The sequence below is a fragment of the Brachyistius frenatus genome, unplaced genomic scaffold (genome assembly GCF_029030835.1).
Source record: "Brachyistius frenatus isolate BFR_SWC_R1_liver_20210118 unplaced genomic scaffold, ASM2903083v1 Contig_13, whole genome shotgun sequence".
Lineage (NCBI taxonomy): Eukaryota > Metazoa > Chordata > Actinopteri > Embiotocidae > Brachyistius > Brachyistius frenatus.
Window position 1 is genome coordinate 5,685,409 of NW_027210612.1, and position 17,898 is coordinate 5,703,306.

The 17,898-nt window shown below is 41.0% G+C and overlaps 1 protein-coding gene across 4 annotated transcripts in view; it reads right to left on the bottom strand.

Annotated features, from left to right (window-relative positions):
• LOC138617726 (equilibrative nucleoside transporter 1-like) overlaps positions 1-17,898 on the bottom strand; it is a 41,217-nt gene that overhangs the window by 2,738 nt on the left and 20,581 nt on the right. For 2 of the 4 annotated variants that reach the window (XM_069692974.1, XM_069692970.1), the window contains exons 2-11: positions 8,297-8,385; positions 8,014-8,095; positions 7,054-7,235; positions 6,363-6,502; positions 4,592-4,726; positions 3,701-3,798; positions 3,470-3,551; positions 2,123-2,208; positions 1,622-1,730; positions 731-816 (exon numbers count right to left, since the gene is read on the bottom strand). In XM_069692974.1, the coding sequence (XP_069549075.1) occupies positions 731-816; positions 1,622-1,730; positions 2,123-2,208; positions 3,470-3,551; positions 3,701-3,798; positions 4,592-4,726; positions 6,363-6,502; positions 7,054-7,235; positions 8,014-8,095; positions 8,297-8,325 (1,029 nt within the window). In that variant the 5' untranslated portion in view covers positions 8,326-8,385. Of the gene's footprint in view, positions 1-730; positions 817-1,621; positions 1,731-2,122; positions 2,209-3,469; positions 3,552-3,700; positions 3,799-4,591; positions 4,727-6,362; positions 6,503-7,053; positions 7,236-8,013; positions 8,096-8,296; positions 8,386-9,720; positions 10,297-17,310; positions 17,393-17,898 lie in introns of those variants that run through there. The other 2 variants (XM_069692971.1, XM_069692973.1) reach the window with 2 other exon arrangements.

The following is a 17,898-nucleotide window of genomic DNA, read 5'->3' on the forward strand; positions in this document are numbered from 1 at the left end:
TTTTGTCAGACCATCATGAATATTAATGTTAAAAAAAAACTGAAAATCTGATTTTTTTTTCTTTTTTATGTTCCATGTCCACCCCCCCCCCCCCCCCCGATCCTCCATGTCACGTCTCTCCGAGCCCTGAAGAAACTTCCTTCACACAGAAGATGCACGATTTTCTTCAGAACAAAGTCCTGACCTCAACTCCAAAAGTTGCCTCCGTCATTTCCACCATAAGCGTTTGTTTTTCCAGCGTCCCTCTGTTGACTTCAGTGATTTATTGCCGGGTAAACATCTGACGTGGTCACAGAGTGCGTCTGTTGTTCGCGGCGCCGGACGCTCGCCAGAAAACAGCGGATCACGCTAAAACATTTCGATGCGGTCATTTTAAGCGGAGTCCGTAGTGTTTACACACAAAGAGTCTCAACGTTTGGTTTGTTGATGCGGCCTCGGTCGCTGTCATCACTTTGTACGTTTCGGTCAATTGAGTTCACCTGCTAATCCTGCAGGAACGTCACAGTGAGTGGGAACTAAGTCCGCATCTATAATCAATCTGGCTCTGAACCAGAAGACTCGGCGTCACACATCTGTACGTCCGGAACCGGTCTCATCAAGCCTGAATAATGGACTTGGCAGCGAGCTGGAGCCTCAACCCCGGCTTTTTGATCTCGTGATGTGATCTCGCCTACTGTACCGACAGACGGACGGATTCCTTTCGATGAAATGTTTCAGAGCTGTTACTGACCCACATGCAGACGGCCGTCAGACTCCGGCCAGCCCAGTCCATCAAGTTGAAGAGGAGGAAACACGACACGGGGATGAAGTACATCTCTGAAAAGGGAGCAAAAATAACGAGCTTGAAGTAGACAGCAGCAGATATCTTTGCTTTAAAAACGTTCAAATTGCATCAAACTTCTGTTGGCTCGAGTGGTGAAGGTGAAAGAGTTTGTTGCTTCCTTCTTTTTTTTAATGGAGGACAGCAGCTATTTTATTCTGCTGCGACTGCGGCTCATGTAAATCCAAGCTGACAACTTTTCCGAACGCATAGAAGAGGTGATATTACGCAATAAAATACACATTTTCAGGAGATACTGTTCGTGCCTAAAAGATTCAAACCAATTCCTGTAATTTTACGGGCTGTCCTCGTGTTTGAAAATGAAGCCGTTCCCACGCTATTTAAAAAAAATCTAAACTATGCAGATCTGCAATGAAAGCGGAGGCTGAGTGTAATTTTGAGAATCTTGGTGATTAGTAGGGAGTAAAATAATTAGCATTAAGGGGGAAAAAAGAACATAAAAGGAAAACGATCCAATCAAATCAGCCCATCCAACTGTAGAATTAAAAGATTGACATTAAGTAGTATAGTGTGGCGCCCTCATCTTTTAAGAATAAATAAGGAATTGATGTGATTATGTTTGAACTATTTCATTTGTTTAAATACTTGGTTTCTTTAGAAAGAGATGACATTCTTACCGCGTAGAAGTAGACAATATTACTTTCTGGGTTTAAAAAAAAAAATCTCAGCACCTGATTATCATTATCTTTCCCGTCATCGCTTTAAAATGTCAGACTGCCACGGTTACCGTCTCTCGACCTGCCGTGAGAGCGTAGCTACGCGAGGTTGCTTCGGACTCACCCCAGGCGCCTCCGTTTGCCGCCGTCGACTGCACCTCGACGGTCACGGCCGGGAAAGTTCCGATGGTGACGGTGAAGATGAAGCACACGGACAGAGCCGTCACCCAGATCTGGTTAGAGAGCACAGGAAGAGCATGTTCGATGTTACCGCAACCAGTTTCATCTCTGCCCACGCAGCTGGGGAATGCTCATAAAGAGGTTTGTCCCGAGGGGAGCTGAAGGTCGCTGACTGGTGATGGGACGGCTGGCTGCACATCTACAGGTGTAAATAGTGATCTCAAAGGAAGAAGAGAGGTTAAGCGAACACCGGGGTGTCATTTAACTGCATATACCGTATTTCTAACTGACGCAAAGGCGGCTGGTTGCTGGAAAGTCTTTCATGATCAACAAAATATTCCAAAAATAGTTGGGACGCTAACTGAATCAGGATTTAATAGCCGCGCGTGCACATTTTTCTCCGAATTCTTTCGTTTGTTCGAATGTGAGGAAGTCGTCATTTCACCTGTTTGAAGATGTTGAACACAGACACGCTGGGCTTGGTCTCATCCTCCGTCAGATTCACCACCGGCCGCTTCTCTGCTGGACTCTCTGGGAAGGAAACAAACAAAACAGCTCTGTCATTATACCGGTCTGGTGACACCTGGAGGTTAAGACCGTTATAACCACCTTTGAGAGGGCGTACTCACAAAGGCTCAAAGCAAGGTTCCCATTACGCACTCAAACATTAGTAGGTTCCGCCACAGACTCACACCGGTCAGACGAGTTGTCACCAAAACTTAAACCGAAACAAACTGCTGGTAGGTTTGGTTTCCAGGCGTGGTTTCAGTGAGTCTGGAGAGAAATCCTGCGATGCTCTCGACTCAAAATAATCCAGACGGCACTCCTAATTTAAAGTGACTCATCATGACTGTGTTTTTATTAGGAGAGGATTTTTTTTTTTTTTTTGTACATCCCATTCTTTTCCTGCATAGGTGAGGTGTGGAGACTGGCAGCTTCAAGCCCTGGATGTGGAGATGAAAGCCTCCCGATTGAATCACCAGAACTACAGATGAGGAGCAGTGTTCGATAACGCGAGTCAAAAGGTACGAGCCTGTGCACGTATAAATGTTACGAGGAGTAAACAGAGCTTCAAATACTGGTGTGTGCTGCTCCAGATTATTCTTAATAAAAACCTGCTGATACCATCTGCAGTTTGCAGTGAGAGTAGTTGTGTTTTGTCTTAAATTGCAACAAGAGCCATAATGACACAAAAATACCCCCAAAAATGTATTTCTTAGACAAAAAGCTGAAAACACATAAAACTGATGAACATCCAACATAAAAATAAATGAATCTCCTTCATAAAACATGAATCAAGTATAACATAAACTTGATTCGTGTTTTATCAAGATGAACTTGTTTTTAAAACATTAGTCAAGTATAACAAACTTGATTCATGTTTTATCAAGATGAACTTGTTTTTAAAACATTAGTCAAGTATAACAAACTTGATTCATGTTTTATCAAGATGAACTTGTTTTTATGTTGAATGCATAAAGAAAAACTTTTTTTTTTTTTAAAGGGAATTTCCACTTTGGTAAAGTACTTCTGTAACTCCTCCCACTTTATAACTCCACATGTGAGCTTCATCTGAGAATGTGTGCAGTCTAAGTTTAGCACCGTGATAAAAGGATCTGCAGCAGCTCTGTCATTAACGAGAAATGCTTCTTTTTTTGTTTGTTTGCATGCTATAACCAACATCCTCTCCAACTTTAACACCGAGGTCACCCTCCAGCAAAAACACATGTTCACAGCTTCATCCGTCATCATTATTGTAATTAAACAGGACTCTTGAGAAATCTTTATGCACCTTTTTTGAGTATGTCCATGCTGTTCTCCTCATCAACAGACGGTCTGGATCCGTGACTCTCTGTGTAGTACTGGAAGAATTCCTGTTGACAAAAACAACAACCACAATGAGCCAATTCCACCGAGCCAGTGGCGCAAAGAGAGGAAGACAACATTAAACCACGAGGAAGCCAACATAATAACACGAGAAAGAAGGCGCGTCTGTTCGAGTGTAATGTTTATGAGGTCTTACCATCTTGGGCAGAGTGAGGTAGGACATGATGGCCAGCAGGATGACAACACAGGCTGTGATGAAGTAGCCAAAAGCGCTGTCCTGCAGCGCTGATCCAGCTGAAGACAAAAAAAACAAAACAACCGTTAGTGCTTTGTGTTCTTATATCCCGCTACGTTTCTTGAGCCAGTGTTTCTTTTTTTTTTTGAATGACCTTTGAAATCCAGCTGTCGATTTATATAATTCTTTTGAGGTGGAACTCGTACTTATTTCCATTATCATTTAATTTCTTTATATTCTTGATAAATGTACTAAATATAATGTAAAAAATAAATAAATAAATAAATAAAAAAACATTGCTTGTTAATTTACAGTAGAATCAGAAAAATGTAAAAGATGACAATGAGGAGATAATGAGGGGCCAGGCAATGTTTTTCTTGTCTGTGTTTTTTTTTTTTTTTTTGTATAAAAAAACTTGACTTACTGACTCATTAATGATTCAAATGAGTCCTGGCTTCAAGGCCAAGTTCTCAGCACCGTGGGAACTAATTCCTTATTGGTAGTGATTCTGATGAGGAGTTCAGATTCACTGAATGGTCCGCTGAATTTATTATTAATCATCAAACGTATGGCTGACCTTCTACCAAAACCAAATTAAATCATTGAAAACATTTAATATCAAACATTTGTGTGTGAATGCATGCCTCGAACGTTGTCTTATTAACTCCAAATTTAAAATTGTGAATTGTGCGACACGGGAAGTCATATTTCTATAGTTGTAATGAAGAAATAGCTGAATTGTTGTCGGCAGAGCGGCGGTACATATTGTATTTAATTCTTTTGTCCACCACTTGTGCATCGACCATGCTATAGAGGAAGAGGTGTAACTTCTGGAGTGTGTGCGAGACGTACAGGCCAGAGCGCAGATCATGGAGAAAGCAGCGAACGTGCCGGCCAGCCCCTGTCCGCTCATGATGGGAGTGGTGTAGGTGGTGGGTAGAATCCCGGCCAGCCCGAACAGACTGCCCTGAAGAATCGCCCCGAACGCTGGCAAGGGACAGAGAGAGGAAGACGAGGTGCTTTAAGAGTAAGTGGAGTTTGTAGAGTCACTGGGACCAGAAAAAAAAAAAAAAAAAACGCACCGCTACACAGCAACAGACGGAGGCCCGACAAACATATCTGCTGTCACAAACAGAGAGAAATGACACCAGTACAACGTGGATCAAAGTCGTTTTTTTTTTTTTTTTTTTTTTTTTTACATAACTGATTCAAAACTTGTCTCTTGTTTTCTTTATCGCTATTCACAGAAATGTTCATACAAACTCCCACCACACTGATGGATTACTACGGATGGAACGTGTCCAGTCAGAGGAATGTGCCGGTGAAGATATCAAAGCTTTAAGGTTACAGCGCCCACCCCTTTGAACCAAGCACGATGGGCTGTTCCTCAGGAGGACCCGGGGGTCAGGACTGCACCACTGGGGATGAAGAGGGGGGGTGAGCTTATCCCTGCTGCTCAGGGACTCTTTGTAAATAAACAAACACTGTGAGATTACAGATTGTGTTCTGAAGCTCAGTGTGGTACGAGGGAATATGTGCGTGTGTGTGTGTGTGTGTGTGTGTGTGTGTGTGTGTGTGTGTGTGTGTGTGTGTGTGTGTGTGTGTGTGTGTGTGTGTGTGTGTGTGTGTGTGTGTGTGTGTGTGTGTGTGTGTGCGTGTGCAATACGGTGGATGCAGATGATTTGGATCAAAGAGGGAGAAGACACATGGAAAGAATTATTTACATGAGTTGGACGTGGGAATGAGGTCAACGGTGCCCTGAATGTAATGCTACCTTCATATAGATCATGTTTTTGTTTTTGAGACGTGGGGACTCGTGGTCCTTTAGGAGTTCCCCACCCCACCTGGCACGCCCTCCTCCTCTTTTTGCATCACTTCAGGTGAAGGGGAATATCAATTTTGTAAGGTAAAAGTATTCTATCTTGACCCTAGTGTACAGAGGCCATGTTGGTTATCATTACATTATACAAATGAAATAAATAATAAAAGCAATAAAGAAATTGAGTGTGAAATCTGATATGTGGCATTGTGTAATCGGATTAGAACTTTAGGTCATACACTTGGTGTAAAACCGCTTTTTGACCACACAGAAGCTTGAAATTTGAAATAAAATTTTTGTTTGAGGGTATGGTTCAAAGAATGGAATACGCTTATAAATAATTTTAATAATATAAAATATAATTATTAATTTATTGGTGATTACTTAAATTGGCATTTGACAGGCGAATGAATGATTTCTTGGCTGATTTTACGTGAACATCTTAATCTGATATTCATGTGAGATCAGCCAAGAAATGATACGGTATGCAGTTTATTATACACAATAATATGCAATCTTATCCTTTGTATTAACTTGCATACTCAAATTCCTTTCAGCTGTATAGCCTTCTTAGTGTGCCAGGCTGAGATTTTCACTGGCCCAATCTGCCTCCCACTAAATAAATTCAGCAGGTTCCACCGTTCGTCTCCACTTTATTAATATTTGGCAATAATAATACTGTGCAGTTTGTGAGGAATTCTGAGGCTACATTTATTCATTTTGTGCTGTGACTGTTGCTTTTTGAGTATCAGATTTTTCCTAAACAACAATGCCATTATAATTTGTTAAGCATTAGAAACTCACAGTTGATGCAAATAATTTTGATCATGGTGATGGTGAAGAAGGACATAGGGGCCATGTCCACTTTGACGATCACCGCTGTCAGCAGGAAAACCACCAGGATGACCGTCAAGCTGCCCGAGATCCGCAGCTTCTGGGGAATCCTGGAAAAAAAACACAAAAGGGCAAAACGAGAATAGAGGTTACTATGATTCTTCACAGAAACATATTTCAATAAAGTGGAAAACATGAGTGTGCTGAATCAGTTCCTCTGAGCAGGCGTTTTCCTCTTTCCGGAGAAAAGCAAAAATAAAGCAGTAAAGAATACAAAAGGAAAAGAGAGACAGCTGGAGAAAAGAACGTTTTGAAGAGAAGCAGGGAGAGGTAAAGATGAGGAAGAAGATGGGGGGAAAGTAGAGAACATAAATAGCATTCCTGGGTGTGTTTGCAGAGTGGAAGAGTCGGCCGTGGTCGGGGTCCACCCCAGATTTCTCTCAATCTGACTCTAATTAAACCAAACACTCTGTAGACGTATGTTCACATAACAGGATCATGTTACCGACTGTAAAGTGGGGTGAGGGTGAGCTGAGCACAGACTCCCATTTACCAAAGTCGGACTTATTTTGGTTTTTATTATTACTGCTTCCTGGGTGTGGAGAAGAGTGTTTTTTTTTTTTTTTTTGCTGAGTTTGTCAGTATGAAGCAGGGCGGATACCTCTGATGTATGAAGGAGTTGAGGCAGGTGAAAATGAGCAGAGGCACCATGGCACAAAGCGTCATCACGTTGTTAAACTTTGATTCCAGGACATTGCGAATATCCCCGCTCTGCACAGTCTGGTTGTCCGTCCGATTGGAGGAGACGTCAATGGGCGGGTCTTTCAGTCTGCTGGTAAAGTACTGGGAAAAAATTATTTTTTTTAAAAAGATGGAAGGATGCATTTATTACAGTGGTTCTCTTATAACTCTGCAGTAACATACAGTCACAAGCTCTTGTCACAATAATTACATTTGTGCAAATTCTTCTTTTTTTTAAATTTATCTAACCTTTATTGCGCCAAATAATTCCCAATGAGTTTAGCACATTTGTTTTTCAAATGTAGACTGGGCAAGGACGACGGCCCAAATAAGGCCAATACTGAAAAGCACTTCTACCTCAAGAGTCTAGGATCAATTGTTTTATTATTGCATTATACTTAAAAGTACATCTTGTTTCTTCAATTTCTCTTTGAAAAAAAACAAAAAAAGCACTATAAGCTGTTTGCGTTTCAACAACAACAATTTCCTGTGAGGGTGAGTCCACATTAACTTTCCCAGGAAAACAAAAGTGGAATTCCACGTCTTAAGAAGTTAACCCCTTAAAACTCAAGAAGAATGGATGGGATTAGGGAGACCATGCCACTGCCACAGAAATCCACCTGGATGGAGTCACCTCAGTCACCCTGAGTGAAGCCAGGTGGCTTTCAAGAAAAAAGGTAAACAAACAATCTTTGTTTTCGCTAAGTCGTTTGACCTTCCTGGAAGAAGAGCCCAACCTCTGAATTAAATATCCACAAAGGGAACAACGGGGCTCCTCTCTTCACTCCCATACGTCTCTTTTGCCAAGCTTTAAACGCATTAGCCTGCAGATGCTCTCTCATTCAGACGATTACAATTGTCCTGAAGTGCTGCAGTTTACCATTGTTGCCGTCATGAAGAAATTCCACGGTAAGAGGGTTCCCAAGCCCAGGATGAAGAAGATGATCCATACGGCATTGTATCTGGGGAAGCAGCCAAAGGAAATCCACATCAATCAAGTCATTCATCGTAATATCAACAAACAGTTTACAACAAATCATTTCCCGGGGTCTCATCCTATTCTCATTTTGAACTTGCTGAAGCTCAAACAGAAAACCCTGACGGGTCCTGAATGGGCCTAAACAAACACACTGTTTCCTCGCCGTTCACAGAACGTCTCTTACTTGTCTCGAGGTGCGTTGATGGCCGTCATGGTCCGGGTCAGGCAGTCAGGAGGAACGTGTTCAACGCTTGATTAGTCTGGCACCAGAATCTGCAATATACAGATAAGAAATACGTTACGGAACCGAAAAGCATGCAGCGTGCCGGCACAGTGTTGGAAAAATTACTCAGAGGCTTGGTTCAAAATCAAACATGTCGGACATTTATTCTTGCAAGAAGGCGCAAATACATGCCACCCTCAAAGAGAGGTGTCCAGCAATGCCCCCCCCCCCCCCAGCAGTGCTCCCAGATCTCCTCCGTAGGGCAGCTTTTATACAGTGTGACAAACAGTTGACAGTCACCCCCATTCCCTTTGTATCTGCTTTCGTGTGGTGATACTGAGTTGGTTGTAGGGCACAAGATAAGGACACAAGGGAGTTGTCAATTAGATGCGGAAAGTAAAACAATAAAGGAATCACTTGCAAATAAGACAGACAACAAGAGACTTTCTGGAGCCACAATGCAAACAATAGGAAGAGACAAATCTTTTTTTTCCCCATCGGTTTCGCCTTCCTATATTTAGATATTTCAATGTAAACGCATGGGCCAAATGATAAAAAAAAAATTCTTAGGAAGAAAGCATCACACAGAGCATCTTAATCTGATTAATGTTTGCATGGTTTTAAACTCTCCTCCAAACGGCACCCAGAGGGTTTGTGAGGTGTTTTGGAGGAAATCCAGCACTTAATGATAACACAAACTCTTTAAACATGTCAGGAAGTGTTTTTGTACCGTTAAAGGAATTCTTTTACACACCGAGTAACAAAACAACTCGTGTAAATTAATGGATTTACAAATGGTTATCTCCCAGATGAGGAGGAGCAGTTATTATAAGAATAGGAGCTTCAGCCAGGTGTTCACAACAAGCTGGCACAAGGAGGCCACAGGAGCTTTCCACTGCACGAGATCCTCAATGAAAAGTAGCATAGTTGTTTTTTTAAAATTTAATTTAATTTATTTAATCTTTGAGGCGTCTTCGGTTCCCGTTTGGGGGCAGCTGATCTGCATCGTAATTAAATCCTACAGTTACAGTTAAACAACTTAAAAGACTTTTTTTGTGTGTGTCTGCAACAGACAAAAAGACAACAAAAAAACAATTCAGTTCAAACTGACAGTTTAAAAGTCAGCTCGAAATGGCAGCACCGCCTTAAACCAATATAAAGAGACAAATACAGTCAACATAGAGACAAACACACAAACCAGCTACAAGGATGGATTACAAGCAACAAACAAGACAGTTCAAAGAAATCCTGAGGTCAAGTTGTGTCACTTGTGAAATTCACAAGACCGTTAAATTGTTCAAACACACTTGCATCATCTCACAGTGCAACATTCCTCATAGATGGGAAATAAATTTGACACGTTAAATGCTTAAAAGGAAACTTACTTTGAGAAGAGTTCAAGCCTAGACAGGAGATTCCTCTTTCTACTGGTCACATTCACTACTGACATTCACTACTAACAAGAGGCCCGAACAAGCTCTGCATGCTTCACTTTATACATACAGAGGTATAGGTTGACACCCAGCTGTCTTCTGCCCATTGGACCTTCCCCCTTTCTGCATCTCGGCGTCCATCCCTCCCTCTTCCTTGTACTTCGAATGCCCTGTTGCCCTCGACCGAGCCCTTCCTACACATTTCCACATACGTCCCAAGAATGCGTGACATTCTCCACCTCCTGGATTTATATCATCTTGAGCACAAAATGTTAATAAAGGGATGTTGTTTTTATTCACTTATTCCACAATCTTCTTGAGTTTCTTGCCTTCATGTTCCCATTTGTACTGTTCTCACTATGATACTTTCTTTTTTTTATCTATACACCCACATCTGCTTACACCGAGGCTACGTTTTAGTTTGTCTCAGGAAGTACATGGCTCACGAGGACTTAAATCCAATAGCTAAGGAAATAATTAATCAGATGCCTCTTGAAAAGTTAATGGTTCTCGATTTAGTTTGTTCTTCTGCGGACAATGCTGATGCCTGCCAGCGGTTTAACATTATTAATGAGCTGAGGCGTCATCTGCAGTAAAAAGACAGAAGGAGACCGCTAACAATTAAATACAGATGTAAACAATTCAGGTTTTAGACATTTGTTTCTGATTTACAAATATTTTATGAGGATTGCATTCAATACGTTTGATAAACTTGTGTGATTTCGTAACATTGAATTTCATGATTTTTTTTATTTTTTTTTAGCACTCCTCAGGTAAACTTAAACGATCGCTCATCATACAGAAAAAAACGTAAATATCTGAAAAATAAATATCATCTGGTTCCTTTAATCCTACTTGATAGTAAACAGAATTTATTTTAGTTGTGGACTGTTGTTCAGGACAAAACCAATAATTTTTTTGTCTACCGTCGGGCTTTTGGAAACACTGGGCAACATTCGTCACCATTTTCTGACATTTTAAAAGACCATCCCTAATTCCTTAATCACAGTACGTTAACATAAGACAGGCATGTACAATTTGATTTAGTCTAAGTTGAATAGACTGTTGTTGGTGGCTCCTCCAAAGTGCATGATGTTTACTGTAAGTTGTTGGTGACAAACATATTGGATCCCAGGGTTGATCTGGCTGGTCATAAGTGTGTTGTCAGTGAGGACAAAGAGTCCTCTATATGAAGGGGGTCACACACACACAAACTACACGGGACTGACTGAGCGGTCTATGAGAAAGGTCTGTATGGCACGTGAGATGGGACAAAAATCCAAACAGACCTCACATTTAGGATATTTGTGCGGTATGGCAAAACATCTCAGAACAAAGCAGGAAACGTAGGAGCTACCATGCTTTGCAGAAATCTAAAACTCCTCTCACTTTGCTAACCATGATTTTAACTTGCTCCAAATTCTATGTTGCAAGGGCAATTAAGTCTTGAATCTTAATTCGAGTGGACCACCCTGAGGGTTGTCTCAGTCTGATGGCTTAGTTTGAGTTTTAAGGCATTCTTCTGGTGGTTTTATCCATCGAAGAGACGATTTCTTTGAGTTTTGAAGGTGTCTGAGGCTTTGGTAATCCCACGCTCAAACACCTTTCTGATGTCATGACTGGGGGGACCATGTCTGACCATTTTCCAAATCCGATAATGGGAGATTTACATCCACTTAACACTGAGACCGGCCAGTCGTCCAGAGGTGAGAAAGAACCAAGGATTGAGTTCTCGCTAGCTCCTTTTTTATTTCTTACACAACTTCTTCATTTTTATTTGTCTCAAGTTAAGGACTTCTAGGAAAGATCGAAATAGTGAGCATGTCATCCTCCAAAATGCAACCCCGTGGGTGTTTTGTGAAAGCAGCTTATTTATGACCTACAGTTACGTTTTAAAGTTGTGTGACCTCTTGCAGTTGTATAAATAACGACAGATTTACCTTGTTATGGGGTGGCAGTTTGGGTGGATGGTTGGATACAACAGGAGACTTGGCTGCAGGAGACCTTTCTGACCATGAGCCAGGACCGGTTTTTAAAAAAAAATGGGTTTACTGTTGCCACGACAACAAAAGTTTGCATTGGGATAATTTACTGGAACCCAAACGATGGTGTTTTAGGGATTTAAAGGTACCTATATGGTGGGGTGCTTTGGAGGACTAATTGGAAAATGTATACCATTATAACCACAACTATAAACACCATTCTTTTTTTTTTTTTGTATGTAGTTACAAAACTCATTGCTGAACACAGATCCAAGCAGCTGTCGGAATTAAAACGTGTACCTCTTCCTAAACACATTTGCCTTGGCCAGTTTTTCTTGCTTTCTCCCTCTGGTTGTCATGGCAAATGTGAAATCTCTCCGCTCGGCTCAGTCAGGTCAAACCCCATCATAGCCGGCGGCATTACAGACACCACAACAAGTCACAGCTTAAAACACACTGGCTTCGCCATGTCCCAGATTCCTGTAAAGTATGCCTCTCTCAACCTAATGTGTCATCAAAATGAGCCAGCTGGCACACGCTGCCCGGTGCTGAAACGCTGCCCACCACACAGACACACACTCTCTCACATGGGCACTTTGCAGTCTGTGGAGTGGTACACTTGGGTTGGCCTCTCGGCGACATCCAACTCTAACAACCAGCACTCCAGTGGACAAAGACTTAACAGAAGTGATGCAAATTTATTGTTTCCCCTTCAGATGTCAAGGTAAAACAAAACAACAGTTCAATTCACGCCAAACTAGGCCAGTTCAGACCAGTCTGCTTGGCCACAACTGTGTCCAAAATTGTAATGATCCAACATGAAAAATAATACCACAGTTTGGTTGTTTTTTTTAACCTCACAATGTTTTAATTACTAAAATCTAAATTTCCTGCCTCATAATTCCGTTCATGATTTTATAATGATTGAAAGCATGAAAAGCATGACACTGACACATTATCCTCTCGGACTGATGCTTTAGCGTGACACTGGGCTGGAAAACAGGTTAGTAACACCATATACTATAGAGGCGACTAATGTCAGTTTGTTACCAAGTCCAGGCCACCAGTAACAAGGAGTGACAAGGAGTTCAGCACACGGGGACGTAAACTTTTCTAATTGGGAACAATGAGGAAACGAAAACACTTAAGATAACTGATTAAACCTTTCCCGACATTAGTGCTAGATGTTAATAGAAAAAGACAGGAGTTGGTTCCTCTCACCAGTATACTTCTCTGACAGGGTGGCCTTTATTCCCGGGCTGAGCCACAGCATAGTTCGATGGTTACCATATGATGAGGAGAAGGAAGAGAAACATTTTCCCTCGAGGTCATGGAAGACAAACACACTTATCAAGTCTCAACCTTTTCTCTGGCCAAGATCCATTCTGGTAATTAACAAGAGGAAACGGACAGCAGTGACATATTTCTTTTTACGCCATCTGTGCTGACATATTTCCCATTTATATGTAAATCTCTTAACAGCTATGCCACTCTGTAAAGAGTTCTGGTGCCTGGTATTACTGAATGTCCTCATTTCAAATACATAAAACGTAATCTGACAATTTACACAAATGTTCAAACTGTACACCTGTTTAATGCAAGATTGCTTATAGCGTCATTAAAGTCAAAGGATATCAACCCAGATGTTTTCCCGAGGTAAAGACCTCCTGGTTTGCATTCAAGCAATCTAATTAGAGACAAATGAGACACAACCTGAGTGCAATTAACTGCAATTAATTAGATAGCAGCAGGAAAAAAAAAAAAAAAATAGAAAACCACAGAAAAGGAACTCAAATTTGGTTTTCTCACTGCAGGAGAAAAGCACACACACAACCATCCCTCCAACATGTGTGTTTTATGCAGAAAAACAGAACAAATGGAAAATTGTGTAACACACACACACACACACACACACACACACACACACACACACACACACACACACACACACACACACACACACACACACACACACACACACAAATCTTGTTCAACAGCCCAGGTCAAGAACATCCAAGAATACATCATAGCTCTTTACAACCACGATTCCAATTTCACGCTGTGTTTCCTCCTGCTGCACTTTCAAGGACAGTATTATTGACTCTGGCCCCAGTCGGTCTGAAGAGACCTTCAACAACAGTCAGACTGGAAAAATGGAGGGACGTGTGGGTGACGGGAGGATTTGAATGGATTTAAGATTCTCACTTGAAAGCTTCTGTCCAAGATTCAATGCATTATAGCATCAACCAAACTATATGAAAATGTTGTACTCAAAAAAAAAAAAAAAAAAAGAATTTGTCTTGCTACTGAGATCGTGAGCAAACATATCAACACCTCATAACAAGAGAGCAGAAATGGCTTTCCCATCGCACAATTCGAGATGGAGTTGTTGAGTATTTGCAGCCAGCCGTCCCGGTAGCAAATTCAACACTGCATTAAAAATGTAAAAAATGTTCTATCACATGAACACTGAGGCTCAATCTCACAGCCAGTGGCCGTCCCTTCAAACAGCTCGTCCACACGGCTATTTCATGTCGGGCACTAGCTCTTAAGAGGCCAAATGAAATCCCCCTGACACATAGTTCTCCTCATCACACCGACACGGACGGAGCAGGATTTGGGCATCCAGGGGAAAACCAAGCAGACACAGCGGGCCTAGGTAACACTACTGTCTCTGGTAGACAAGGAAACATAGAGACTGACATAATTACCTCAAACAAACCTCTAAAAACACTGGTTGGAGTGAAGCTCAAATCAAAGCACAACATTTAGTTTCCCCAACATGCTGCAGAATTCACCAGTAACACAGTTTGTTTTAGCGTGTAGATGAACAGATTTACAAAGTTTATATCATTCTTACAAGGTGAAATGAATAATTATCCATCTTTCAACAGGTGGTATTGTGGTAGTAACACCACTGCAAGCCTCTCATCGTTTTGAGGAAGCACAAACAACTGAATGGAAATCAGGTGCAGCATCCAAATAATAATATTTTCTATTCCTATCATAAATGTATCTAATCCCATCTGATGAAATATTTACCCCCAGTTTGTGCTTTTCTGCTGGTTACTCAGTGCTGAAAAGTTATTATGTGTATAATATGACTTATATCTGTGATTTGTACCTAAACGTACTTTCATCGAGACAGAGGTTTGTGAGGGGAGTGAACCACAGAGATTGTCATGCTTTGTGAAGACGGGGATGTAATCAGGACAGTACAAATAATAGCAGGAAACAATAGCAGAAACAGGAAAAGCGACTTTTTTTTTTGAGACGCTAATGAGAGCAGCATTAACTTAAGGGCCTCGGGGAAAACTGTGGAAAGTAAAAAAAAAAAATCAATGCCAAAAGAGGGAGGGGAGAGGATAAAAGGTCTCCAAATCCATTGTCTGCGCCGTGACCCGCCCCCTTTACACATCCAAATCCTTTTCCCGCCACTCTGAGCAGGAACAAAGCCCATCTCCAGCTGCCTGTCTTTAGAGTTGTTTCAAGTGGTTTGGATAGATGAACTGATAACAGCCACTTCACTGATCACCATTACGAAACCAGTCGGTGCTGATGGGCTTCAATGAGTGACCCTAAGGTTCCCATATTCCCTTTGGTGAGTTAGTTTCGCCCAATCTTTTTTTTTTCTCCCAAAAAATGATTAATTCATTCCGTCAGCACGGACGACAACAAATGACATCTGCTTCTTCCTTTGAGCGAAGCAGCGGTCAACTCAAGGAACAGGTGGGGAGGCAACTCCTACTCGTATGAAACAGATGCTCATGTGCGCCCGGCGGTGGGTCGATGCTGATGTCCCGTCAGCTGTTCAGTGGAAAACAAAGCCATCATTCTGGTGCGCTCTTCTTCCTTGCCTCGGGGTCACCACAGTCGCAAATAGAACAGACACGTGTGACGTGGAGCCGGGCCAGGAAACACACGATCACTGTCAGAGAGATGCCTCGTCATTCAGAGGAGTAGTCTTGTAAGAAATCTTTCGAAGAATATATAGCACCAAAAATAAATAAAGTATCATTCAACCGCGATAAGACAAGTGCGTCACAGAAAATCTTACAGCTAACTTGTTTAAATTAACTTTCAAAAGGTACAATATGTAAGATTTTTAGTTTAAAACATAAAAAGAATGACTTTTTTTTTTTTTTTTTTAATGAACAGAATATTAAAAAAGTAGCAGTTTTGAAATTACACCAAAGAGGTCTAAATACATGATAACCAGCTAGCCCGGGCCTTTTCCGTTGTAATACCAGCTCCCACCTGAAGAGGCGATAGTGAGTCACTGCAGCATCCAGTCTGCCCTCAATTCAACATTAGAGGAAGAAGAAAACTTAAAATATAACCAAATCAAGAGTTACGACATAAATACATTGTTTTTCTATGGCTGTTTTCTTGGTGCTGTGGTCTTGCTTAAAAACTGAGAAAAGCAAGCTGTAATGTAAACTATAGGCTATAGTCAATCCACAACTTGGTCCAAAAATATAACATTTAATAAATGAATCGATTAGTAAAAAAAAATTAAAAAATTAAAAAAAATAACTCAACTGTTAACTAAATAACGTCAGGGAAAGACAACTTAAAAATTTAACTACATTTCCCAAACTCTGAGCCGGCCTCTTAGTGGTATTACAAGACAGGACTAAATTACTCACAAACTGAACCTTTAAAGTGACTCAAAGCATATTAAGGTGAACAGATTTGACAAAATCCTGCTCATCTCAACAAACAGGGAGCCTCTTGTTACAACCACACGTTTGGTTTTGAGTCACCCTGACTTGTGAAGCTTTCAAAAAAGATTCCCTTCTTAACGTTTCAGGTCAGGTCCTGTGATGCAGTATGTATGGCCTCCCACGTGCTCCCACTCAAAATCTGAATAAGGTTGCCAAACACGTGATTTCACGCAGCCATGCCAGCATGATTCATGATTAACATGTGGGGCACGATCTCGTTTTAAAATATATGAGCATTTTATTACATGTATATAACACCCCAAAAATAAGACACATGGTGCCTCAACTATTTTTTTTAAATCAGTTTAGTTTAAAGGATATTTGGTTTATGTTTCCAAGGGGGGTAGAAAACGTGAAACTCAAACAGACCACGTTTTGGCTACTGGAAGTATAAACCGGATTTTAGTCTTAAAACGCGTCAATTACACATCTCTCTCTCTCTCAGCACTGTAACCCGCCGGGTGGATGGACGGACGGATGATCTCGCCGACTGATCTGACCACGCTTGAAATTGGCGCTAAATTTAATTCCCAGTTTCAATTAAAAAAAAAATAAAAAATAAAAAAGGAGGCATGTTATATTGTACCATAAATCATCGTTTCTGTGCCATTCAAAGACATCAAAACGAGGAACGGACTCGTCAAATGAACACAGGAAAAAAAAAAAAACGACCAAAAAGCGATGCGTCTGTGACAAGTTAAACGTTGTAACGGTAAATTCGCCTTTGACGGTCAGTTTTACGCAGCAAACAAACTGAAACAGATTGTGATCAAACAGCGGCATTGAGTCACGTTACACCTGCGTTAATGAACTACAGTGAGACGTCTTCTTACCTTGTTTCAAGCCTGTGGAGAGTCTTGTTGCTTCTGTGTCCTCAGCGCAGAGGACGAGGGGCAACAGCCGATCCATTCAAGTGTCCTCGTAAAAAACAGTTTCAATCGCGCCCACGGCTCCACGTAGACTCTTTTCAATACAATTTAAGTTGAATAACGTAAACAAATATTTTAGCTACAAATATAAAATATGACTTTGTATTTTATTGCCACACACCAGTGTAAATTTTTTTTAAAATATTGTTAAAAACTTAAGGTGAGCCAGAACAGAACAAATAATTTTTAAAAAAAAAAGCCTTTTAGAGCCAGTGACTAAAACTTTCCTCAAGTGCTGTACCAATGTATTTTGTGGTACTTTTTCAGCTTCTTTATACTTTATACACATCAGATTAAAATATTGTACTTCATACCCCGCTATATTTACCCAACACTTTTAACAACTACTTAGTTTGCAGGTAAGATTAATAACACAACATAGCCTGTAATCAGCAAATGAATTCTAATGTATTATTATTCAGCCAAAGGAAAATAACAAGAGTTCACCACTTCAGGAGAAAATTAGCAAACTACCAAGTAGAATAAAGCCAT